This window comes from Festucalex cinctus, chromosome 12 (assembly GCF_051991245.1).
Source record: "Festucalex cinctus isolate MCC-2025b chromosome 12, RoL_Fcin_1.0, whole genome shotgun sequence".
NCBI lineage: Eukaryota > Metazoa > Chordata > Actinopteri > Syngnathiformes > Syngnathidae > Festucalex > Festucalex cinctus.
Window position 1 is genome coordinate 13,548,221 of NC_135422.1, and position 27,384 is coordinate 13,575,604.

At 39.0% G+C, this 27,384-nt stretch overlaps 1 protein-coding gene across 1 annotated transcript; it reads left to right on the plus strand.

Annotated features, from left to right (window-relative positions):
• The first annotated feature begins 633 nt into the window (after positions 1–633).
• Positions 634–26,935, plus strand: galnt16 (UDP-N-acetyl-alpha-D-galactosamine:polypeptide N-acetylgalactosaminyltransferase 16). The gene is made up of 15 exons (XM_077538404.1): positions 634–1,077; positions 5,731–5,912; positions 7,130–7,228; positions 7,310–7,377; positions 12,756–12,821; positions 14,836–14,957; positions 16,915–17,002; positions 17,159–17,243; positions 18,530–18,633; positions 19,068–19,194; positions 19,378–19,470; positions 21,033–21,116; positions 23,191–23,317; positions 23,492–23,608; positions 25,946–26,935. Exons 1-15 carry the CDS (start codon positions 874–876, stop codon positions 26,087–26,089), a joined length of 1,710 nt encoding a protein of 569 aa, XP_077394530.1. The 5' UTR covers positions 634–873; the 3' UTR covers positions 26,090–26,935.
• The last annotated feature ends 449 nt before the right edge of the window (positions 26,936–27,384 follow it).

Here is a 27,384-nt window from a genome sequence, read left to right on the forward strand (position 1 = left end):
GTAGATAAAGTGTTCTTCTGACATGAGTTCATCTGTTGTGTGGAAAGATGTAATACAGTCACCAGACACTTCATTAGTTGCGCAAAAGGAAAGGTTCGCCTGCAATACATTTCGATCAAATGTTGATGTTGTAATTCAATCGCTATTTCTTGCAATACATTACAGAGATTCAACTGGAGCGATATTGATAGTTATATCTTGCTATGCATTATAGATACCAATACTGCTGGATCAAATGATATTGTGACTCGCTACTATACTGACTGGTATTTGGAACTGTTCATAATTCCCTCCACATTGAGTCTCACAAGCTGAGGAAAAACAATCCCGAAGTGGTTGTGTTTAACCCCAAATAAAGCTCACGTCTTGACACTAATGTAGTCACATTCACATGCTTTATCGTGGTCTATTTTTTCACGTCATAATAACTTGGCATGTGAACAGTTTTGTAAACTTATTGTAAAATTTGGAAAAGCTAACTTGCCTTGCCTTGAAAGTCAATCTTGAATTGTTTTTTAGCACCGCAAAAATCTGGCGTTTGAACAAGGATGTGGAGGCTTTCTACTTACGTCATAGTCGCTCAGACTACTATGATGACGGGTCGGCGCTAGGACCGCGTAACCTCCATCCAGCCGCCTTCCATCCAGGCAGGGAGGCAGCGAGCGTCCTACCTCCTCCTCCTCCTCTTCTTCTTCTCCTTCTCCATTCTTCCTCTTCATCGCCATCGACGCTCCTCTCTCCTTCCCTCTTTTGTCGAGTTGGACTAAATAGTAGCTCGAGGTACGCCCGCCAGGGCTCCGGAGCGCCCTCCCCACCCTCCCCGCCGCGCCCCCTTCGCCCAGGTCCGCTCCTGGCTGCCTTTATGGGCTCACCATGCGCAGGATTCGGGCCAACGCCATCGCGATCCTGACCGTCGCCTGGATCCTGGGCACCTTCTACTACCTGTGGCAGGACAGCAAGCCGGCGGCGGCGGCGGCGGCGGCGGCGGCGTCTGCGCCCTCGTCAGCGGGGAACCACCACCACCAGGGAGGTGGGCGTCTGGAGATCCACCGGGACGACAGGACCATCCCGCTAATAGTGAGTCAGTGCGTTGTCGGGGTTGTGCTGCGGGGAAGGTGTGTGCTGCATGCATGATGGTGATGATGTTTTTTTATTTTTTTTTTGCGGCGCCCGCATGGCACCTGTATAAGAGGCTTTCCCTTAAGTCTTGGAGCACCTTTACCTGCCTGCATGGTGCTGTTGTTGGTGGGCGCTTCTCGGGTTGCACGCAGGGCCAGCTGGTGGATTGTTTGGCCCCGTGTCGCGTTGCAGTCAGGTGTCCGTGAACGCACCTTCGGCCCCGGTAAAACAAGCCAAAGCGCTGTAGCGGGGGGACGTAGTGCACGCCCAAAAATGCACAGATCACATCATATTTAAGGGCTGGATTTAAAAAAAAAAGAAAAGATATTTGGCGGAACACAATTCCCATAACCAATTAAACTGCAGATTAATTTATAAAAAAAAAAAAATATTGCAATACTGCGATTGTCTGGCAACCAATGTATACCCTGCCTACTGCCCAAAGCCAGCTGAGATAGGCTCCAGCACCCCCGCGACCCTTGTGAGGAATAAGCGGTGAAGAAAATGGATGGATGGAATTATTGCAATAAATAAAAATATGAATTGCACGGCATAATATTTGACTGTTTTACAGTAGTTTGTCCTTTAACTTTACAACAGAGAGAGAAAAATCGTCAAAAATCGGCCTTTTTTGTCATTTTTTGGGGGGGTTGCAGGGGAATGTTTGAATATTGTCTTATATGCTGTAATATGTAAATTACATATTACATATGTCCCGATCACGTGATCGGAAACCGGGTCCGATCACATCATTTTCAGCTGATCGGTATCGGGAGAAAATTAGCATTTTCATTTTTGGTAATTTTGTTATTATTATTATTATTATTATTATTATTATTATTATTATTATTATTATAGGGGCTACAAAGCAACAAAATCAGAGGTAAACAAACATATTGCCAAACAAAACGTTTTATTTATTTGTATTTTTAACTTTTTTGCACTTCTGATGCCCCCCCCCCGAAATTATTGCGATGGTTTTGTTTAAAAAAAAATAAAATAAAAATGGAAGTACTTTTTGCTCCCTCCTTAATACTTTGCCGAAGAATGGGGTCGGGACTCGGTATCGGCAGATCCTCAAAATCAGGTGACTCGGACTCGAGTGCAAAAAAAATGTGATTGGGACATCCCGAGAAAAAATAAATAAATTGGCAAGCATTTGAAAAAAAATTGGCCAATTTTTGCAGATTTTCAAAGCGCTAATATCGGCTGATTAATCACTCGGGCCCTAACATTTAGGCAGCACTCCAGTGGTACCTTAAGATGTGATTTTAATTGGTAAAAACTCTATGAAGCGCAAATCTCAAATCATCTTTCCCCATTGAAATGAATAGAAATGCTTTTAATCCGTTCCAGCCTCGCCACGATTCTCTATAATTTTGTACCTTATTAAAAAATAAAAAATAAAGAAAAAGAATAGTATTATAATTTAATTGACTGTATAACATTAAAACGTTTGTGCATCACAATTTAATTCTGTGATCCAATTCAGTGTGGGATCACCGTGGCCACTGGGAGGCAGTAGTGTTTAATACAGTCATGCTATCAGTAATAGAAGAAGACTATACTCAGTAACTTGCTGTAATATTATTCATTTTTTCAGATAAGGAATATATGCCTGTTAGTACTGGTAAATTATCTGCTTACATGTGTCCTTATACTATTTATTTTCAAATATAAGATGGTAAAACTGTAAGTACCGGTATGTGTTTACCGTTAGCATATCAATGGCATTTTGTATTTATGTTAGCATTAAGCCAGCAAGATCTGTTTTTTTAATCAATATAGTTTGCTTGTTTAAAAATAAAACAATGTTTCATTGTCTGGTTTATCTTAAGGCACCATTTTACTGTGAAATTGAATTCTAATCGGCACTTTTTGCTTCCCTAATGTGGATAAGACTACAGAAAATGGATGGCTGGTTGGATAGAGTCAACTCTCATTATTCGCGAGGGCAAGAGACCGAGCCGGCCTACGAATATCGAAAATCTGCATATAATTGACACCCAATTTACGTTTGCCATGAAAGACGGGACGGAAATGGAGAGGGAAAAAAAATCCCACAAAAACCGAACCACCTCCAAAAATATTCCCGTTCACAATGTTGCTTGGAATGTGTGCAAAACCTTATGCAACCACAGCTGCCCTTTGGAAGGCGAGCGCTCGCTTTACTCTCCACCGCAAGGTCCTTCACCTTTGTCGCTACCCCGAGAAAACCGTCACTCATCCTCCAAAAAAAAAACAACATCTAGGCGAGGCTGTCGGGCACTTTTCAGTTGGCATGAATGAAACATGAAGACGCTGTCTGCTTTCAAGTGGGCTAAAAAAGACAAATGGCGTTCAGTCAGTTGGGATTCACACTGAAAGTCTATCACTTTGTGTCTTCGCTGAACTCATAAACTGGCGGGTAAAGTCACGTAATGCACACAATGTTCTTTTATTTGGTGCACCGAGTCGTTACACGACACAGTTCACACATTTTGGTGCAAAAGAAGATTTCAACGGTTTTCGGGTAATTTGATGTCGTTGAAGTTGTGACATTGGTATTCTCTTTATGCTACAACTTTGATTCTTTTATTCTATTTTTGCTGCAAAAAAGTCATTATCACAAACCATCTCCATGCAAATCATGTGAAAATCAATCAAAAATTCAGAAATGTAGGCAGTATGAATAAAATCCAGCCATACATTTTCCACCTCCACCTCTACCTATTTAGTTTGTTTTACATTAGTTTGCCTGTGAGTGGGTGAGTTAAGCAGGCAGTTGGTTGGTTAATTTGTGAGTTACTAGTTCAGTTTATTTGTCCGTCTATTCGTTAATTCATTACATGTACCTTGTTAGACAGTCGAGTGAGTTATTTAACTGGCTAATTAGCTACTGAGTTTGTTGTATTATGAGTTATTTTGTTGGTTGACTAGTTAGCTAGTTAGGTAGGTAGGTAGGTAGGTAGTTGTATCTGTCCATACAGTATTCTTTTATTTTTGTTGTAATATCGTGAAAGATAACAATCATTATCACGGATACTTCTCTAGTTAGCTAGTTAGTTAGTTGGTTAGTTGGTTAGTTCGGTAGGTAACTAGGTAGGTAGGTAGGTAGTTGTATCTGTCCATACAGTATTCTTTTATTTTTGTTGTAATATCGTGAAAGATGACAATCGTTATCACAGATACTTCTCTAGTTAGTTAGTTAGTTAGTTAGTTAGTTAGTTAGTTAGTTTAGATAGGTAGGTAGTTGTATCTGTCCATACAGTATTCTTTTATTTTTGTTGTAATATTGTGAAAGATGACAATCACTATCACAGATACTTCTCTAGTTCGTTAGTTAGTTACTTAGTTAATTTAGGTAGGTAGGTAGTTGTATCTGTCCATCCAGTATTCTTTTATTTTTGCTGTAATATTGTGAAAGATGACAATCACTATCACAGATACTTCTCTAGTTAGTTAGTTAGTTAGTTAGTTAGTTAGTTAGTTAGTTAGTTAGTTAGTTAGTTAGTTAGTTAGTTTAGGTAGGTAGGAAGTTGTATCTGTCCACATAGTATTCTTTTATTTTTATTGTGATATCGTGAAAGATGCCAATTATTATCACATACACTTCTCTAGTTAGTTAGTTAGTTAGTTAGTGTATCCATTACATTGCCTGTTCATCCATTTGTTATTGATTTAGCCAATTAGTCAGTCAGTCAGCCATCCAGTTAGTTAGTTAGTTACTTTGTTAGTTAGTGTATTCATCACTTTGTCCGTTCATCTATTAGATATTAGATAATTAGCCAGAATAATTAGCCAGTTAATAGGTCAGCTAGCCAGCCAGCCAGTTAGTTAGCTAGTGTATCAATTTCTTTGCCTGTTTGTCCATTTATGACTTGAATAGCCAGCCAGCTAGTTAGTGAGTTGTTCGTTTGTATATCCGTTAATTTTCTATTTATTAGTCAGTCAGTCAGTCAGTCAGATAGTTAGCTAAATCATGTTAGTTTAGTTGGTTACTTAATTTGTTAATAGATGTGCATGAATTAGATATTTGTGATACCTTGTGAGTTAAATAATTAATACGTGCATTTGTTTGTTTGTTAATCCATTTCTGATTTATTTCATTACATAGGGAGTTTTTGGATCAATTGATCTGTAAAATAACTAATTAGTTGGTTCATTAAGCTGTTTGTAAATGATTTGTGAATTTGTTAGTTAGATAATTATTTTGTTTAATTTGTGAGTTTCTTGCTTGTTAAGTTGGTTTGTCAGCTGCTAGTTATGTCAGTAAATTTGGATTTACATAATTTATTATTTAGTGAGTATGTTTATACATTTATTAGTTTAGTAGTTAATGTGTTAGTTCTTTAGTTAGCGTTGGTTTATTCTGGAAGCTGAATTCCATCAATCAAGGAGGAAAAATGTGTCAGGTGGTCCACGCATAAGGTTCCATTAATGACACATGCACTTGTATCAAATGTCTTCATTTTTTTTTAGTTTAGCTTGTAAACAGTCGGCGGATTCCCGCTAGGATCCACTGCGGCCGTCTGCCTGCCTTGCACACGTTTCTACTTTCCATTCAGGCTGTGGTCAGTTTATTAAAAGCTTTTATTTCCATGCGTGTGTCTGCGTACGTGCTGCGGTCAGGTGAGCCAACCCCCACGTGGCGAACATCAGGACCTTCTGCTGGGGGGCCTGGACGAGAACAAATACCTGGACGCCAAGCAGCTGAAGCCCGGAGACGACCCGTACAGGGAGCACGCCTTCAACCTCATCGAGAGCCACCGGCTGGGCGCGCAGCGACCGCTCCGGGACACCAGACACTACAGGTCGTTCGCCACACGCCGCGCTGCACCTGCTCATCACGCTTCAGCTCAATCGGTGTCAAAAGAACAGGGTGGTTGCATGGGAGGGTTGTGCCGTTGTGGGGGGGAAGCACAAGCATGGCCCGCTGCATTGTTGTAATCTGGCCACCGAGCATTTTCATTTGCAGGAGTGCTGTCGTATTTGTTTTTTGTTGTTGCTTACATGGATATTTATTATGATTAATATGTATTTTATTCATCCATCATTTGATTGGTTAGCGAATTTATTGTAAATGATAGCATGTAATTAGTCAAATGAAAGATGGACAGTACAAGGGGTAAATAATTGAAATTAAATCAATTGCTTTATATTTTCCCTACAATTGGTTTGACAACATTCAAATTTATAATTTTTTAAAATTAATTGTTAATCCATTTAGCTCATTTATTAATTGGTCTGATTTATATTAAATAGTGCATGGAATTAGTAAAGTAAGCAATTTTACACATATATTGAACAATTATTAAGTAATTGGAGAAAAAGTTGAAATTAAATTAATTGCATTTTCTTTTATTTCATTTTTAAAAAAAATAACAGATTTATTAAAATAAATAATCGTATTCATATATTTAAAAAATGCAATAATGTAATTTATTAAATGTTTTTTCTCCTAAAATGATTTAAATAAAATAAAATGTATTTATTTATGTTTTTATTTTATATTAATTTATCTCATTTACCATTTGATTAATTAATTTGTTGTAAACACAAACATTTCATATAAATATGGTACATTTAACAATTTGTACTTATTTAATTGTTATTAAATAATTATTACTTTATATTATTTAGTTATTTATTTATTTTTATAGTCTAATTATTATTATTATAATAATTATGTTATTAAATAACAGTTGTAAAGAATAAAATAAACACTTGTATAATGTGTAAAACTGACGCAATGACGCAATAGTTCTATTCTTTATGTACATTTGCATGATAGTAGAAGGTTTTTCCATATTTTTATGGAAGCAGGTGACATTTTGTCGTCCGCTGCCCTTGCAGACATTTTCTCATCGCCATGGCGACAGAAGCCCAGGCAACAGTGATGCTAATTCAAGACTCCAATTAGATGACAACAATCGCAGGACAATCTATTATAGATGAAACTCCTCATATTGCAAGTTAGGTTTGATGTACAATAGACATTGAGAATGATTAATTAATTTCTCGTCCTCAGGTGCGCTTCTCTAAACTATGACGTCGACCTGCCGGCCACCAGCGTCATCATCACCTTCCACAACGAGGCCCGCTCCACTCTGCTGCGCACCGTCAAGAGGTAATAGCGCCTCAGTTAGCATTTAGCGTTAGCCACCTCATCCGTTTGCATAGCCAACGTTTACTCCTCGTTTTCCGGCAGCGTCCTCATGCGGAGTCCCTCGCAGCTCATTCACGAAATCATCCTGATCGACGACTTCAGCGCCGACGGTGAGTTTGAAGCAAATCCCGTCAGACTTCAGCTCAGTGAGCATGGGGGCAAAGGGGGGGGGTCGTGTCTGATAACCGTAGAAAAGAAAAGGCTCGTTATTCATGCAAAGTGCAAGCCTGGAGTGGCATAATTGTGGGAATGCTGAAGCATTCCCACATGTTATTGTGATTTTTATTCTCCACACATTTTGCCGCGTAACAACTCCCACATAATACTTCCAATTTACATTGATCAAAATTCAACTAGCTTAAAACATTGACACCTCCTGGGGTATATATCGTCTGATTCCACATTACTTCCAGTATTTGCACAATTTAAAGTTTAATATAAACTTTTCCCCATTCATTTTCAATGGGACCGTCATTGAATTTTTTCTAATTATCACTTTCCACACCCACTTCCATATGTATAACTTATCATCATTACCAGGTGTCTGATACTGCTCGGTGGCACAGTTGGTAAAGTGCATTGTCCAGTAACCAGGAGGTCATAATTTCATAATCTATCTCTCAATTTACTTCATAAGCATTCCACATGCATTCAAATCTTAGCATTCATCTATTAGCATTCAGCTTTCAGCATTCCCACGCAATTTCTCCAAGAAATTGCACTCAGTCTAGTTATGGATTATGTTTGATATTTTATTGTCTTTATTTATTTGTGAAAAACAGAAACATATAGCACTTGTTCAATTTGTACTCCGGCACTATTTAAGAAAGTTAGCATGTAGTGCTTCATGTGTGCACCGTGAGGGCAAGGCGTGCGTCCTGGATGGAGGCCTGGTGATTAAGTGGAGACTTAACAGGATTACGCGCTCTCCCCAATTGCCTCATCTTTTTTTCCTTCCACTGCTCACATCTCATCAACATCAGCTCAGCGACCAACTCTCCCTGTCTTTTCGATATAAAGGAAGGCCGGCCACCCCTGAGGCAAGACACGCAAAGGCTAAAGGCACTGTGGACTCTTAAGGCTGTTAAATATGGGATGAAAATTCCCTTTCCCCATTCATTTTCAATGGGACTGACATTGAACTTTTTCTAAGTCCCACTTTCCACGCCCACTTCCATACATACAACTGATTATCATTACCGGCTCTCTGATACTGCTCAGTGGCGCACTTGGTTCAGTGCGTTGTCCAGTAACCAGGAAGTCTCGGGTTCAAATCCCACTTCCAACTGTACATTCCAAATATATCCATGGCAATTATGCTTAGTGATATAAATGTATAGCAACTGACTATCAGATCAGGAAATGGATTATAATTTCACTGAACAGCTATTAGCATTCATCTTCCAGCATTCCCACACAATTTCTCCAGAAATTGCAGTTGGTGTAGTTTATATAAAAAACGAATTTATTTTCATGTTTATGATAAAGTATTAATATATAATATTATTGTTGTTGTAAATTTAGACTTGTTTGATATGGTAAATTGGAGTGCACATTATATACGCCATATGGTGCAACACTTCACATTAAAATGACAACTTTATTCTTGTAAATTCAAATCTGGGGCATTTATATCTTAGTGATTTATCTGGCAATAATTACTAATTTTGTATGCTTCAGATTTTTGGATTTCAGTCGGCATCATGTACAGTAGGTTGCAAAAGTTATTTCGTGCAATAGTGGTCCAAGTCCAAACATTTGTCAAAACTAGTGCTGTGTTTAAAAATCGAATAATCGATATCGAATCGATTTTCGACTGTCCCCCTTATGTTTAAATTGGAACTAAACTTTGATTCAGAGCAACATTCATCTAAGACCGATGCATTAAAAAAATATATATTGATTTCTGCACTTAACTTAAAAAATTAACAAAAATGCAGAAAGTTAGTTTTTGGTCCCTGAATTACGACTTCATTGTTGTACTATTGAGTGTTTCTTCTTGAAAAAGGTTGGCTGTAATATTCCTTGGTATGCAAATTGGAAGTAAAAAACAAAACAAAAACAACAACAGTAGTAACAGTAGTGAGTATTGTATTGCTAGCCTCCTGGTATTTTGGCGAGGTTGTTACTGCCATTTAAACCCGGCAGTAATCGGAGCTCCAAATACACAATTGTGCTTAAACGTGTGTTTGGCTGTTACCTCTCAGCGTGTGTGCTTGTAACTCAGCTGCGCACTCAGCATGCGTGCAGAGGCCATTACAGGGCGTGTGAACCATTAGCTCATGTTCAACTAATGCAGAGAGGACTAATTAGCGCAGCGTCGTGATCCGTCCACCGGCAACGAGATTGGCACGCCGCGGGCTCCTCACGCCGTTAGCTGATGATGATTAACACCAGCAACACTTTAACAATTTAATGCTAGTGTAAAAACGATCACAACTTTTTATCATCCAATTCTTAGAATTCTCGTATTTAAGGAGACAGTTCATGAAAAATGCACTTTTTAATGTTGTTGCCGTAATGCTTCACCCGTTGGCATTTGCGAAATATTTTAGAATAGTTTTTGTGTTTTGGTAGATAGACAACATAATACTCAAAGGCAATCCTCTGTGAAAAATGACTAGTACTGCTTCAGCTTACTGAGTCCCGTAGTTGTGAAACTCTTCTTTGTGTATTATGTATGTCTGTTTTATACTGCCCCCTGGTGGCCAAGGTCCATACACCTGAAGGAGCACAATGTCAATGGCCAATTTTCCACATTCTGTTTAGTTAGGTTATGTCTGTATTCTTTTATACAATGAGTGCTAATTTTCGTCTTAAAAAAACACTACTTTTTTGGTGTTTATGTGGGAGTGAAATGGATTAATGGGAATTCCATTCAATTGAAGGGACAGATAACTAAATTCGAGGAGTTAAGTCTAGCCTGGTTTGTTAACTCATTCAAAAAACGTGTAAATACGTTTTTGGGAGTGAAGGACAACGTTTTAAAAACATATTGACACCTTTTTGGGTTTGAATGCGTGCATATGGTATGTATTTTTTTCCAAAATCATCTACAACAATTTTATTGTTCAGGATAATGTTGCAAGATGAGTTTGAAATGCTATTAAGCTGGGGATAGAACCGTTTTCATTACAGATCTGAATTTGTGGTGTGTTACAGTTTTAATTTATTAATATAGTCAATTATAACTTTTTTTAAAAGCACATTGTCAATTACTTGTGGTTTTTCAGTATTTGCAAGCTATGTACTATTTATGAAGTGACACGATAGAGTAAGAATGTGATGAGGCTGTGTGTAGAAGCAGTGTACAAGAACAGACACACACGGCACCAGCTGTCACACAAACTTATGAGTATCGCTGCAACGCGAGCACGCTTCCATTCCTGTCTCATGCGCGCACACACGTGCGCCGGTGCACACTGCGTGATATAAGCCGCATTTGAAAAAAACAGTAGTGTGCGTACATCTCATTCAATCAGCGAGGATTACAAGTGTGGAAGGATGTATCGCTAGCAGGGAGGACGAGGAGGCGAGGACATACCCACAATGCATCAGACGGTTCCCTCTTTAAGATAAGCTGCTCATCCGTGTGTGTGCGTGACTGTTCTTATGCCTGAACAAAAGTCTCATGAAGAAAGTGAACCTTTTTTTTTTTCTTTCTTTCTTTTTACGTATTCCGGGAATTGCCGCAACAAAGTTTCACGAAACACTGGTCATAAACAAAATGCTAAATTTGTCGTTTTTAATATGTTCACGAGGAAACAAAATGCTAACTTGGTCCAAAAAGAAAAAGCTAACTTTGTTGTAAACAAAATGCTAACGGTGCTGTTCAGACTGTGTTCACAAGGAAACAAAATGCTAAATTTACTGTAAACAAAATAGCCTAATGCTACTGATAAAAATGTGTTCATGGTTCAAAATGCTAACCCAAATATAAAGCTGACTTTGTCGGGAGAAAATTGTTAACTTTTTCGGGAAACAAAATGCTAAATTTGTCAAAAACAAAATGCTAACTTTTTTTTTTCGAAATGTGTACACAAAGAAAACATTTGTATGAAAAAAAGGTCTAACTTTGTTGTTAGCTAAATGCTGCTGCTCAAACAAAAAGCTTACTTTATCGGGATGAAATTGTTAACTTTGTCGGGAAACAAAATGCTAACTTTGTCAAAAACAAAATGTTAACTTTGTCTTTTGAAATGTGACACAAAGAAACAATTTGTATGAACAAAAGTCCAACTTTGTCGTTAGCAATATGCTAACTGCTGCCCAAACAAAAAGTTTACTTTGTCGAGAGAAAATTGTTAACTTTGTGAAAAACAAAATGCTAACTTTGTCAATCAAAACACACAAGGTTCACAAGGAAACGAAATGCTAACATTGCCATTCAAAATGTGTACACAAGGAATCAAAAATGCTAATTTTGTCAAAAACAAAGGTCTAACCTAGTTTTTAACAAAATGCTAACTATTGCCCAAGCAAAAAGGTGACTTTGTCGGGAGAAAAATGTTAACTAATGCTAATTTTGTCAAAAACAAAATGCTAACTTTGTCTTTCGAAATGCGTGCACAAAGAAACAATATGCCAACTTTGTATGAACAAAAGTCTCACTCTTAGCAAAATGCTAACTGCTGCCAAAACAAAAAGCTGACTTTGTTGGGAGAAAATTGTGAAAGGGATACGTTACTTATTTTGCCATTTTTGGCCATCAAACATTAATATTTTGCCCATTATAAATTTGATATTTTAATTATTTTTCATGTACAATTAGTACCTTTAAAAACACATTTTGCAACTTGCTGTCGACTGAAAATGACATCACAAGGGCTCATGTAACCAATCACAGCTCAGCTTGTGAATGTCACATGACCAAACCTAGAAAACAGGAGAGCTGTGATTGGTTACCCGAGCCCTTGTGATGTCATTTTCAGTCGACAGCAAGTTGCAAAATGTGTTTTTAAATGTACTAATTGTACATGGAAAATAATGAAAGTATCAAATTAATTATAGACAAACTATTAACTTTTTAATCACTATAATGGGCTAAATAAGTGAAGTATCCCTTTAACTTTGCCGGGAAACAAATGCTAACTTTGTCATTCAAAATGTGTACACAAGGAAGCAAAATGCTAATTTTGGAATGAACAAAAGTCTAATGTGCACAAAATGCTGACTGTGCGAACGGAAGATTTTATTTATTTATTTATTTATTTATTTTTTTAGCTTTACGCCCCTCCCCGTTGGCTGAACATCATTGAACATTTTCGTCAACCGATGGTGGATATGGGGGTGTTGGTGTGGGATGTGGATGCTCCCCATTGGCCCCGCCCTCTGCAAGCCCCTGTTCTAGAGTGCAAAAATGTCCGCTTCAAACCAAAATGGCAGACTTTTTGTATACATTTAAGTGTTGTTCTATTCAATCCAGTTTTCTGTGTGCGGGTGCGTGTGTTTATCTTCCGCCTTGACACAATCTGTTTGTCTTCCTCAGCCGACGACTGCCAGCTGCTTGCTCAGATCCCCAAAGTGCGCTGCTTGAGGAATGGCAGGAGAGAGGGTAAGTGAATGTGTGTGCGTAATTAATGGAAAGCAGCTTTGGCAACGCTGTGTCACTGATGATGCGAAAAAGGTGGCAAAATTTGTCCTGCTGTAACGCAGAACAAACAAGAGGCGACGGCATGTCAGCACGTGTTAGCGCTGCCGGAGGCCTCGGTGCTGTACGCTCACACACACACACACACACACGCACACAAGCACATCATGGACCAAATATTCGCAACTAGACAGCAAATTTTCCCTGAGCTTTTTAAGACACGCAAGCCCCTTCGACATCTCCACAGAGTTGTCACACCCCCACCCCAAACCTCTCAAGGCGCTCGTGAGCGGAATGTGGAGTAAGAGACACCGTTTTTGTTCTCTTACTTTTTTTCCCCAAAAGGCATTTCATCATTTGAGATCCAAAATTCTTTCAGGAAAAACAATAACTGTAAATCTTTCTTTTTACTTATTGAGCAAAATATCTTTTTTTTTTTTTTTTGCATGGATGTGTGTGAGTTTGTGCTCATTAATTCACCTGAAACCTATTAAAAATTCCAAAACCTTCACCTTAACCGGACACTTCAGAGTCTTGCCATGGTTGTGAAGTTGTTAGGAGACCAGAGGAAGGATCAAAAGTAAGAATGATGAAACAAAGTGAAATCCAGCACCAACCAGACACTCGAGCAAAAATATCTACTGTTGCTTGTTTATATGTCCATCCATCCATCCATCCATCCATCCATCCATCCATCCATCCATCCATCCATCCATCCATCCATCCATCCATCTATCCGCTCATCCGTCCGTCTGTCCGTCCGTCCATCCATCCATCCATCCATCCATCCATCCATCCATCCGCTCATCCGTTCGTCTGTCTGTCCATCCATCCATCCATCCATCCATCCATCCATCCATCCATCTGCTCATCTGTCCGTCTGTCCGTCCATCCATCCATCCATCCATCCATCCATCCATCCGCTCATCCGTCCGTCTGTCCGTCCGTCCATCCATCCATCCATCCATCCAGCCATCCATCCGCTCATCCGTCCGTCTGTCCGTCCATCCATCCATCCATCCATCCATCCGCTCATCCGTCCGTCTGTCCGTCCGTCCATCCATCCATCCATCCATCCATCCATCCGCTCATCCGCCCGTCTGTCCGTCCATCCATCCATCCATCCATCCGCTCATCCGTCCGTCCGTCCGTCCATCCATCCATCCATCCATCCGCTCATCCGTCCGTCTGTCCGTCCATCCATCCATCCATCCATCCATCCATCCATCCATCCATCCATCCATCCATCCATCCATCCATCCGCTCGTCCGTCCGTCCATCCATCCATCCATCCATCCATCCATCCATCCATCCATCCATCCATCCATCCATCCATCCATCTTCTACCGCTTATCCGAGGTCGGGTCGCGGGAGCAGCAGCTTTAGAAGGGAAACCCAGACTTCCCTCTCCCCAGCCACTTCAACCAGCTCCACCGGCGGGATCCCAAGGCGTTCCCAGGCCAGCCGAGAGACGTAGTCTCTCCAGCGTGTCCTGGGTCGTCCCCGGGGCCACCTGCCGTTGGGACATGCCCAGAACACATCCCCAGGGAGGCGTCCAGGAGGCATCCGAACCAGATGCTCGAGCCACCTCAGCTGGCTCCTCTCAACGCGGAGGAGCAGCGGCTCGACTCTGAGTCCCTCCCGGATGACCGAGCTTCTCACCCTATCTCTAAGGGAGAGCCCGGACACCCTGCGGAGGAAACTCATTTCGGCTGCTTGTATCCGGGATCTTGTTCCTTCGGTCACAACCCACAGCTGATCTTCAAGTGGTTAAAGCAATGGCCTGGCACGTGGAAGATCAGTGTTCGATTCCAGCTTGTTTATATGTTCAATAGACAAACAAATTGCTAACTTGTTTGGACAAGTGATATAAGCACGTAAAAGAAGTGACATTTCATTTTCTAAAGCAAAATGCTAACTTTATCAGAAACAATACAAAATTTTCTAAATAAAACACTTACATCTCCATCCCGCTTAGGGCTTATCCGGTCCCGAGTTCGAGGTGCCAACTCCGCCTCGGCGCCCATCTTGACTTTCTTGGACAGCCACTGTGAGGTGAACACTGATTGGCTGCAGCCAATGATCCAGCGCGTCAAAGAGGTACACGCACGCACGCACACACGTAGGCTACAGTGTCTTCCGTTGTCGTGATTTGTGTTCCGTAGTGATGTAGAGTTCACATCCCTGCAGGCTGCATGTTATTTTAATTTTCCGTCTTTCTGTAATGCAGCAGAAAGATTCCCACCAATAGGATTAGGCAAACTGCCAGGGAACGGCATTTCCCCCCAGCACGTTCACACACGCATGCACAAATGCACACATACAGTCCACCATGCACACAAAACAAATGGAGAAGCAGCTTAAGTTGGTTCTTGAATGGATTGTTGGTAGAAAACTTCCTGGGGGAGAATTTTTGTGTAGTTCACGTGTGACTGTACAGCACATTCCACTGGCTGGAAATCCCAGGGACAAATTCATCGATTCTTATGCTGCATTCGAGGATGGTCAAAAGTCGGACTTTTCCGAGTTCAAACCAGGAAGTGTGTACAGGGTCGCCCCTTTGAACTCGGAAATTCCACTTGCGAAGTCGGAAAAAAAGAAGGACCCCGACTTCACAGACAGACTCTACAATGGTTTCCCCTTTGAAAACACAGACCGTGAATGATAAAACACAATTTACTCGAGTATAAAACTAGATCGCTTTCTTCATTCATAAATATTCGACATAACTTCACGTTATCTCCCGGCATGAAATTATACGGTAAACTACTGAACTGTATGGAATGCTCATGAAATAAGATACAAACAATAAATGGAGCAAAATTACAAGAAGGTAAATTTGCTGGAGGTCAAAAAACGAGTTTAAGAACCAAAATAAAAAACAATTTACCACTATCCGCCATTTTGGTTGTTTACTTTCGCCTCTTTTAGGTCGGAACTGGAAAAAACCAACTCCGATATATCCAACTTCCGACCATCCTTGAATGCAGCATTAATGCTGTCTTCATGTGATATCGTAATTATGGTAAATACCACATTTCGAGTAGAAAATTGCACGTGAACGCCCTCTCATGTTGTATTTTCTACTAGACAACTGGGAATTTATTTTGATCCCCGAGTTTCCGAGTTGATTGAACTTTTCAAGTTTCAACATGGCGGAGAGAGCACAATGATTTGTGAATGGCAAGAAATATTAACACTTATAAAGGCATTAACGTCCGCTAGCACAACAGGCTGTTTTAGAATCTACACAATTATGTAGCATACATAAATTTGCTATAACAACAAAATCACATTAACTGAACTCGGTCGTAATTAGGAGTTTCCGATAGCACGTGAAGGCAGGATAGGCTACGACCCGTCAAACTGGTCGAAATTACTCTAAAATGGCCGAACGGAACTAAAATGGCAGCCTTCCTGTGTCCTTTCAGTGATGGCTTCTCCACACTTTTTTGTGGATCTAGATAAGTTGGACAAATTTAACGTTTCAAAGTGAAATTAGCGTAGGAGGCTGAATTAAAAAAAATAAAAAAATAAAATGTTCCAAGGTACTTGGATCCAAAATGGCAACCACCATGTTTCTTTCCTTGTATGGCTTCTTGAGATTTTTTTATTATTATTATTATTATTATTATTTATTTTATTTTTTTTGGGGTCCACTATCGGTGCTGCTTATCTTGTGTCATGAAAAACCCTCAGAATGAAATGATGATTTAACTGTGAATAATGATTTAGAAATGCTTTCTCCCGGGCCAGGTACCAAATCATGATGGCGTAGATGCAGTACTTTCCCATGTCAATATATTCCCCTTGACTCGAAATCTATCACGCTTTTGAATGTTAACGAGAAGCAGAGTGCAACATGTCATCCGCATCGTGTTTATGAGTGTCCTGAGTGCGCTTGCCTTGAGAGCAATCGGATTGTGGTTTCATACAAACAATACAACAACAGGCGTAAGTGGGGACAGCTGGGCACGGAACCACAGCCAAGCAACCCTTACCGCAGTTTCAAAATATTAGGAACAGCTACTAAGTGTTGATGCCCACGTTGTTGCAGGACCATACGCGAGTGGTGAGCCCCATCATCGATGTCATCAGCCTGGACAACTTCGCTTACTTGGCCGCCTCGGCCGACTTGAGAGGAGGTGAGGGGATACGCTGAAATCCCCCAGCGTGGTAACACAACAGCTGCGAGCACAGCTGGCGAGGAGGAGGAAGTTCCCCCTCGTTACACTGAAATGATCAGCCAAAACGATAACATAACGTTTGCGTGACGGATGTCTCTTGTTGGTTCTCACAAGGATTTGACTGGAGTCTCCACTTTAAATGGGAGCAGATTCCCATTGAGCAGAAAATGGCCAGGAGTGACCCCACGCAGCCAATCAGGTTCGAATGACGGTGGGCTGAGTCGGGGGTGGAAACAAAAAATGCTCATTTGTTAACTATCATATGTAATTTTTTCCACGAGGAAACAATTAATGATGATACAGTCGGAAGCAAATGCTAACATTCAAACGTTCTTCACTTGGAAACAGAATGCTAACTGTTGGGGAAATAGCTATGTTGCTCAAAGAAAATGCTAAACTTTGTCACAAATTTTAACTCATTCCTAAATATAATGCTAAAATGCTAACATTGTTAGAAACAAAATGGCAAATGCTAACTTGCTAACTTTGTCTAAACAAAATGTCAACACTTTTTTTTTCATTCATAAGTAAACAAATTGCTAACTTTGTTCAATGCAAAATGACAACTCTCCTTTTCAAAATTCATTCACTCGGAAACTAAATGTTTATTTTGCGGGAAACAAAATACTAACTTGCTAATTTTGTCAAAAACAAAATTCCAACTCTTCTTTTCTAAAATGTGTTCACAAGTCAATAAAATGTGAAATTTGTTAAGACACAAAATGTTAACTCTTCAGTTCAAAATTAATTCGCCAGGAAACTAAATGTTAACATTATCGGAAACAAAATGCTAACTTTGTCAGAAACAAAATGCCAAATATTAACTTGCTAACTTTGTCAAAACAAAATGCCAACATTTTTTTCCCCTAAAATTCATTCATAAGTAAACAAAATCCTAACTTGTTCAACACAAAATGCCAACTCTCCTTTTCAAAATTAATTTGGCAGAAAACTAAATGTTAACTTTGCGAGAAACAAAATGCTAACTTGCTAATTTTGTCAAAAACAAAATGCCAACTCTTCTTTTCTAAAATGTGTTCACAAGTCAACAAAATGTGAAACTTGTTAATTCTTCAGTTCAAAATTAATTCGCCAGGAAACTAAATGTTAACATTATCGGAAACAAAATGCTAACTTTGTCAGAATCAAAATGCTAACGCTGTTGTTCAAATTTGATTAAAAAAAAAAGCGACTGTCAAAAATGAAACGTCTACTTCAAAATTCATTCACAAAATGCTAAATGCTAACTTTGCTGGAAACAAAATGCTAATTTTGTATGAAGTAAAAATCTGAAGTTTTTGTCGGAATATGCTAATTTTGTCAGTAAGATACAGTGTGTCATTCATCAATCATTCACAAGGAAACAGAATGCTATCTTTCACTGAAACAAAATGCTAAGAAATGGCTTCCAGCTTTCATGCAGTGGCTGTCATGGTAATGATGGTAATTGTAAATATGTGTTTTTTTGTTTGTTTGTTTTTTTAGAACCCCGGTGATTGCGGGTGGTATCTTTGCTATGGACAAGAGTTGGTTCAACCATCTTGGACAGTACGACACCCACATGGACATCTGGGGTGGGGAGAACTTTGGTGAGAGGCTTAAAAAAAAACTTAATTCATCAAGAGATTAATTCTTTCTCTAATTATTATTTGCTTTCACATTTTTTATTGGAATGTATAATAAAAAATGAATTCACCAAGGAGTTAATTTGTTCCCATTAGCTTTGCAGCCAAGTTCTTGATTTCCCGCCAACAAGCTGACATTTGAAAGCGTAACATGACCAACATGACAAATTTTACAAATGATGTAATCGGGTGATGCATGCTGGACGCGTTCCCGACACTCTTGGATGCGTCGGCATCCCAAGCTATAAAAAAAAAGAAAAAAAAAATCCTGTCTTTGCCATTTGTGCAGCACTGAAGCATTCAACGATGCTCAGTGACACGTTTCACACTCAAATCTCAAATGTATGATGATGATGATGAAGACGAGGATGAACATTCTTATTATCATCATTTTCCAGAGCTGTCGTTCCGCGTATGGATGTGCGGCGGCAGTCTGGAGATCTTGCCGTGCAGTCGCGTGGGGCACGTGTTCCGCAAGCGACACCCGTACGACTTCCCAGAAGGCAACGCTCTCACCTACATCAAGTGAGTCCGTGTCAGAATCCCCATTGCTGTCATTGTTTGAAATGAAACGTTTTCACAGGCTGTCAGAGCGCAAACCAAGCGTGAATGGTTTTAACATAAACTTTGGGAAATAAAATGAAGCGCTTGTGAATACTTTCCAGATGCGCTTCACATGTGAGATTACTGTGACATGTATGTGCGTAGGAACACACGGCGAGCCGCCGAGGTGTGGATGGACGAGTACAAGCAATACTACTACTCGGCCAGACCTTCAGCACAAGGCAAAGCTTTCGGCAGGTTTGTATGTACATTAGGTCGACTTTTGTCATCTCACAAAACAAGAACCTTGACTTTATTTTGCAATAGTTTTATCTGATTTGTTTGAAATTGGTTGGAAAAAAGATTCTGTCAAGCAAGCTTGCATGTTTTTTTTGTTTTTTTTAGACAGCATTGACAACGTGCCATTTTAAACCTGTTGAAACTTAATTTGTCAGAAACAAAAATGCTTACTTTTGCAGAAATTAAGTTAAAAAATTTTTAAATGGCATTTGTCTGAAACAAAAAACATACAAATAAATTATATTTAAAATAATTAAATTATTATTTCTTATTTATAAATAATGAAAATTTAAAATAAAAAAACTAACTATTTCAGAAGTTGTTGTTTTTTTTTATAAATTCAGGAAATTTTCTTTTTTGGGGAAAAAATACAATTGTTGATCAAAAACGAAATATTATTGACAACAGAATGCTTTTGGAGGAAAATATAAATAAATAAAATTTTGCTGAATTTGTCGTAAAAATGTTAACTCAGTTCTTCAAAATTTGATCACAAGGGAAGAAAATGCTAGCTTTCTCAGAAACAAAATATTTACCTTTGCTGGAAACAAAATGTTTCTTTTGTTGTTTTTTTGTTTTGTTTTAACAAAACGCAAACTTTTCTGTAATAAAAATGTTTTCCTTGTCAGAAACTATTAGATCACAAGGAAATAAAGTCTGCACGTTGTTGGTTGTCAGAAATAAATACTAACTATCATTAAAAAATTAGTTTACAAGAGAACGGCAGACTCAAAAAAATGCTAATTTTCTTTAAGAAATAAAAACAAAGTAGGAAAATGGTAACTTCAGGAAGCATAAAGCTCACTATGTCAGAAAAAAATGCTTTTCTTTATTTAAAGTAAAAAAAAAAAAAAATGTAACTGATTTTGGAAGAAAATTTGTTCTCAAGAAAACACGATATCCACTTTGTTAGAGACAAAATACTTTTTTTTTCCAAAGCAAAATGCTTATCCTTCAAAATGTGTTTATATCTATGATTAAAAAAATGCATTAATATTTTGGTAACAACCCTAAAACAATTCTTAAAGGATCATTGTGCAATTTGTCACTTTTTTTTTACTCACGACTGCCACCTCTGGTCCAAAGTGTAACTGCAGATCCCTGTTAAGTTCGTTCATTGTGCGCATGCGAGTACGTGCACGGTCTTAAAGTGACAGCCACAGTTGTCAAACGAAGACGTGACTTCAAATGAGGTGAGAAAAACTCCGCCCCTCCCCTCACCAAAGAAACTGTGGAATGTGCGGGGGTCCGCACAATCTACTATAAAGGGAAGATAAAAGCTGATCGATGCAGTCAGAGTAAAACAAGTCAGCGCTCTTCGTACTCATCGGGGCATTGGTGGAGCATGTATGATGTAGAAAAAGCTTTAACATTACCATTTTAAACGGCACAATGCACCTTTAAGGGCAAATCTTACAAAATTAAAAAAAGATTATTTTTTTTCACTTCATATTTCAATGTCTTACTTTGTGCTATACATTTATTTATGTTATGAATAATGTTTTATTGTCTCTGTGCAGCATAACCGATCGTGTGACGCTGCGACGGAAGCTGAACTGCAAACCTTTCCGCTGGTACATGGAGAATGTTTACCCTGAGCTCAGGTGCCCTTATATGCCATTAATTCATATTTCCTCGATACCAAATCCTTGCCACATTGTTAGCTTCATCCAACCGTGTGACAAATAGATGCGAGTTGCTTTTTATGAGTGCATTTAGCTGTACCACATGCTGGGACGCACCACCATTACGCTGCATTAAATCCCGGTCGCGCAAGTCTCTCGCGTACTCACACATTGGATCAATTAAGTCCACGGGCCAAAATGGTGAATCACCGAAAGATAAACTTAGGGGGCGCCGGGTTATAAATTTAGGTTTCCCTTTGTTTCTTTTTTTTTTTTTTTTTTCCCCCCCCTGGCATGTCAAGCCAGAGTAAACACACACTCGGTGTCATGACACCCTGAATCACAAATTAAGTCAATGATTCATGCTGGATTCTTTCAGCAGCTCAGCTTTTATTCACAAATTGAATTAATTTCGCAAATTTTATTAAGGGTAAATTATATCCAGCTATCCATTTTCTTAACATGCACAGTTAAAAAATATCCATCCATCCATCCATTTTCATGACCGCTTATTCCTCACAAGGGTCGCGGGGGGCACTGGAGCCTTTCTCAGCTGGCTCTGGGCAGTAGGCGGGGGACACCCTGGACTGGTTGCCAGCCAATCGCAGGGCAGTTAAAAAATACACAGTTATAAATTCAATTACAGTATGTGCATTGCATTATACACGACATTATAAAAAAAATCATGCACTACAGTAAAGGGATACTTGACTCGTTGAACAATTTTCAGCAGTGAAAAGTTAATATTTTCTCCAGAATGAATTTGATAACTTCATTATTTTTCATGCACAATGAATACCTTTAAAAAGTACTTTTTCTACTTGACCAAGCCCAGAAATCAGGTGAGCCATGATCGGTCGTTACCTACTTCCTGTCATGACTGGGTCACGCCAGGGTTAAGTTTAGGTCTTGCAAGGGTCATGTTTGGGTCATGACCGTGAGGTCAAGTGTCTGTTTTGAACTGATGTAACCGGCATCTAGTTTTAACTGGTAACACGCTATATGATGTCAGAAGCTATGTGATGTCAAGAATCTTTAATCTCTTTATCTGGTCAATAGCCAATCAGATAGTTCCATGTCAGTCCTGCTACCCACATGTCTAGCCACAGCCAATCCGATCAATTCACTGTCTATTCAAGCCAAACCGAGAAGTGTGTGTTTGTCAGATTATTACTTCGGTTCCTCTGTGCATCTCCACAGCCCAAGGGGGCTTGGCGTCTCTTATTAGTGTCTGCGCTTTTGGGATCCAACCTCAGAGCATAACACTTCATCAGGACAGGTGATGTCATCATCAGTCGACAGCAAGTAGAAAAATTACTTTTTAACGGTACTAATTATACATGAAAAATAATGAAGTTACCACGTTAATTATAGAGAAAATATTAACTTTTTACTGCTGAAAATTGCTCAATGAGCCAAGTATTCCTTGAAAAAGAGTACTAAAGTTATGAATATGATTATAAATCGAATAATACCATAGATATGCATTTTGAATACCAGTAAGTTAAATATGATTATAAATAAAAGAGTAAATTAAATTAATCTAATCATACATGAAATTCTACATTAAACCGCATGCAATTTGCTTAATGCAATGATGCAAATAAATTGTACATTAAATTGTACGTTCAATTAAAAAATATATGAATTGTGTAAATGGCATTCTAAATGAAATTACACATATTATGCATTAACTATAAAATTCTGAATTACTTTAATTTTTAAGTTGAATTTTAAATAAATTTGAGTAAAATTAGAAATATCCTAAAAATAAAATAATACTGCAATTATACCTTTTAAGTCAGGTAAATGAAATACAATAAGCTGTTCAGAAAATGGAGCGCTAGATGGATAATTATGAATAAAATGATAAATAACATAAATAGAACACAGTGCCGGTTGACTGAACAATATGTTATGTATGAATAATAAATACAATCCTAAATTAAATTGTGAATTCAATTAAATCCGACATTCAATGATCAGTTGACGCGATGGCGCTCGATTAGCGCTTTAAATACGAATGCTGAATGGCCTCAATTCCTCCTTCAAGGGTTCCCGAGCAAGAGGCCGTGGCCAGCGTCCTGCGACAGGGAACGCTGTGCCTGGAGACCCGCGGGACGGACGGACTCGGCCTGGCGGAGTGCAAGGTGGTCAGAGGCAGCAGGCCGCAGGCGCAGGTCAGGGCTCGGGCGCTGAGTGGCCATTGGTACTTTTTCAGCCTAAATTTAGGTAGGGTTGAGGGTTTTAAATTAGGGTTTTAAGCCCAGGTTGGGCTTTTGAGGGTCAAAAAAGGATTTGTTCAAATCCACAACCACAGTTGCTTCCGGTTGACGTTTGTTTTTATTTTTCAGAGGTGGGAGTTAATTGAGCCACTGATCCGGCAGCGCGACCTCTGCTTGGCCATCACGCTCTTCACCGCGGGGTCTAAGGTCACCATGGAGCCCTGCAACGCCAAAGAGCCTCGACAGGTCAGTGGATCAACCCGAGGTTAGGGTTTAGAACAAAGCATTAAGGTTTCAAGTTCGATTTAGGATTTCAAGCACAAATTGAGTTTTCTTTTAAGCCAGGGTTAGAGTATTTTTTTCGGTCTAAAGGTTCAGGGTTTCTTTGACAACAGAGTTAAGGTTCCGATTTATGGCTTTAAGATATGATCACAATTTGAAATTGGAGTTTCAAGCCAAGGTTAGGGTTCCAAATGAATGTTTCAAGCCTATGTTTAAAGTTTCTTTTAAAATAGGGTTAGCGTTTAACTCTTTTACTCCCAAAAACGTATAAATACGTTCTATTGTAACTGTTTTAAGTGTCCCAAAGACGTATTTATTCGCCTTTTTATGTTTTTTTTATTTTATTTATTTATTTATTTTTATGCTAGAGCATACATAAGGCTTTGACGCAGCCTCTCAACTGCAAAGAATAGTTGAATAAATGGTAGTTTTTACACAAACTGTCAGCAGGTGGCAGCAGAGCAAAGAAGATCAACCAGGGCCATGTTGATAAAAAGCTCAATTACTCACAATTCTAAATAGATTTGTAAATAATGATGAAACTTAGCTATATTCTAATGCTAATGCTAAACAGAAACAGATAGAAATGTGCTTTTTTTTTGTCCTGATGAAATAAGAGACTTTAATCTTTCTTTTGGTAGGTTCCATGTTTTTATAGCAATAGAACACATTATTCTGGGGGCCTTCATAAATGAGTGAAAATCCAGTAAAACAGCCGTGTGCGAAGGGGATTGCTTCTGTGAAAATGGCTGGGAATGAATGAGTTGATGACAAGATTAGGGTTCCAAATTAGAATCTCAAGACAACATTAACGTTTTAAAATGAGGGTTTCATGCTGTTTCATGCCAAAGTTAGGGTTTTTAACTCAGATTTGAAGACAGTTGTAGGGATTCAAATTCAGGGTTTTAAACTGGAGGTTAGGGGTTTTTAGCTATTGTAGGGTTTCAAGCCTGCTCTAAAAATTTAGTTTAAAAAATTGTGGACAAACACCGATCTTTCTTGCACAGATTGTGATTCACCAGTGTGTGCCACATATGGCACCAACTAATGCCAGGGAGGATTTACTCAATGTCAGACTTTTTTGTTTTTGCCTTAAGTATCGACGACTGGTATCGGCAGCCTCCATGAGTACCCGATACCTTAAAATAAGGCCGGTATCAGACCGATGTCGATGCCTGGCACCTAACGCTCTCATCACACATATGCGTTCACTTGAAAGTGACAAGGATGTTAAATGGAAAATAACACACAATCAAAGTTGGATTCCCTTTGAAAAGAAAATGCGCTGAGGACAAGATTTCAAAGACTTCGAAAGGAACGCTGGCTTTCATCTCATCCTGTCGATCATCTTAATGGGCCTCTCACGTCAATGCGGAATGAACACAAAATGGCGGCCATCAGAGCAGCTCGGTCATCGGCGATCTGTCGACGCCGGCCGTGACCTCGCGCCACCCTCCTCGGCCTCGTTTTTCCACTGCGGACCCGTGTCCTCCCGGTGATTTACGACGTCGGGGAACGAGTCACGATTAAGTGGAAGCACATGTACATGAGCCGCCGCGCACGTCCTCCTTTTATCCGCTGGAGGCCATTTTGGCTCCGCTCGGGATGTTTGTCCCACAGGGGAATGAACAATATTGGATTTCATTGACTTGTTTTTGTATTTCAATAACAGTTTCTCATGTGTAACTATCTGGAAAACACTTCTTTTTTTGTTTTTTTGTTTTTTTTTGTTCAGGGTTTGCAAATGTTCACTCCCAGCCATTTTTGGCTGTTTTCCTGGATTTTGACGGATTTTGCAAGGCCCACAGAATATTGTGTTCTATTGCTATAAAAACATTAAAAAAGAAAGATTAAAGTCTCTTCTTTCATTGGGTAAAAAAGTACATTTCTATCTGTTTCCGTTTTGCAGCAATTGGCATTGGAATATAGCTAAGTTTCATCATTATTCACAAATCCGTTTAAAACAGTGAGGGAAAGAGCGTTTTTGCAACATGACCCTGGTTGATCTCTTATACTCTGCTGCCACCTGCTGGCCGTTTGTGTAATAACTACCATTTCTTCAACCGTTCTTTGCAGTTGAGAGGCTGCATCAGAGCCTTTTGTAAGCTCTAGCATAAAAAAAAATAAAACAATAAATAAAAAAACGTGTAAAAACGTCTTTGGGAGACAAAACATTTAAAATAGAACGTATTTATACGTTATTGGGAGCAGATGAGTTAAATTATGTTCTACTGTCTGTTTTTAATAAAGTTTTTCGGGGTGCTGGAACAAATTCATGGCATTTCATGTTTTTCTGTGCAGAAATGGAAGCCCAAAGGCTCGGCCCTGCAGCACACGGTCAGCGGTCTATGTCTGGACAGTCAGAGCCCGCCAGGCCCACCTGTCATCGCCCAGTGTCGCCCCCTGGTGGCGAGCCAGTCCTGGGAGCCTCAGATCATCAGTTGAAGGACCCAAAGAAAGGTTTCCGGAAATAAAAGGATTGCCTTGGCCTTGCTTCTAGAGCAGTGTAGGATGCTCCATCTTTAAAGGAGGCTGCAGCTCTTCTAAACTAAATTTGTTTTTTTTTTTTTTTTACATCTATGTGTTCATTCCTTAAAGGGGACATATTATAGAAATTTGACTTTTTAATGTTTGTACAGTGAACCCCTGCATATTTGTGTATTTTGGCGGGAATCCAGTTACCCAATGTTTTTGTGTACAGGCCAAAGCCATGTCTGATATAGAAATATGGCTTTGGCGCCATCTGGTGGCATCTTGGAGCCAAGTAACCGTTGAACTGAGGGGAGGTGCTTAATTTCGTCAGTCCGTCGCCTTGTTTGTTCGGAAAAGCACTTTGGTGCCATCTTGTGGCATTTATAGGCAACTAAAAAGTCATATTCAGCAAGATCTAAAGCCGCCAGATTTCATTGCAACCATAAGACTTCAAATCATTCTCCTGTAAAATGACAAAAATCGTGTTGGGCCACACTAACTCAATGGCTCAATTGTGAAAAAAAAAAGAAAAAGATAATATGTCTCCTTTAAAAAAATGTAAAAGGACTGATGGGCATAAAGCTGTGGTCAGGTGATGTTTTTTATTTATTGTTCTGCATGGTTGCACCCACCCAAAGAATGTTGTTTCCTTCTTCCTGTTCTGTCATAAACATGTCATGGAAATACTTAAAGCTTATATTTGCTTGATATTTTCTTGGTGTGTGCGCGTCTGTGTGAGTGTCTGTGTGTGTGTGCGTGTGTGCGCGGGGGTGCGTGTGTATAAAGTACACTTGACAAATAAAATATAGTAACAACAAAGGTTGTCTCGTTTATTTTTAATACTTTTTGCACCTTTTCCTTTTCACCTTTTAATTGTGACCTTTTCATTTGACTTATTTCCAAGTATTTTTTTTATATTATTGATTTTATTCAGATAATAATCGTGTCCTTGATCAGTATATTACATTTTCTACTACATTCCATTTGAACAGTTTATTTATTTTTCCAAGTAATTTTTTTTTTCATTATGAATTTTTACCTTTTACCACTTAAAAAAATGTAAAAAAAACAAAAAACAAAAAAACAAGCAATAATAAAAAAGTAATAATAATAACATAATAAATATGTAAAACAATCACTTTAAAATAATATTATTCCAGTATGTTACATATTTATTTCATATATTTATCTTTCATATACTTTTTTATTTACATTTGTAGATTTTCTATACAGCATACCTAAAATGTGTAAGATGAACACATACAAAA

Excerpts from the sequence above, each read along its gene's own strand:
- galnt16 (XM_077538404.1), top strand. The coding sequence starts at position 874 with ATGCGCAGGATTCGGGCCAACGCCATCGCGATCCTGACCGTCGCCTGG. Across the intron at positions 14,958-16,914 it reads TGATCCAGCGCGTCAAAGAG|GACCATACGCGAGTGGTGAG; the intron begins GTACACGCACGC and ends ACGTTGTTGCAG. Across the intron at positions 17,244-18,529 it reads GACCCCACGCAGCCAATCAG|AACCCCGGTGATTGCGGGTG; the intron begins GTTCGAATGACG and ends TTGTTTTTTTAG.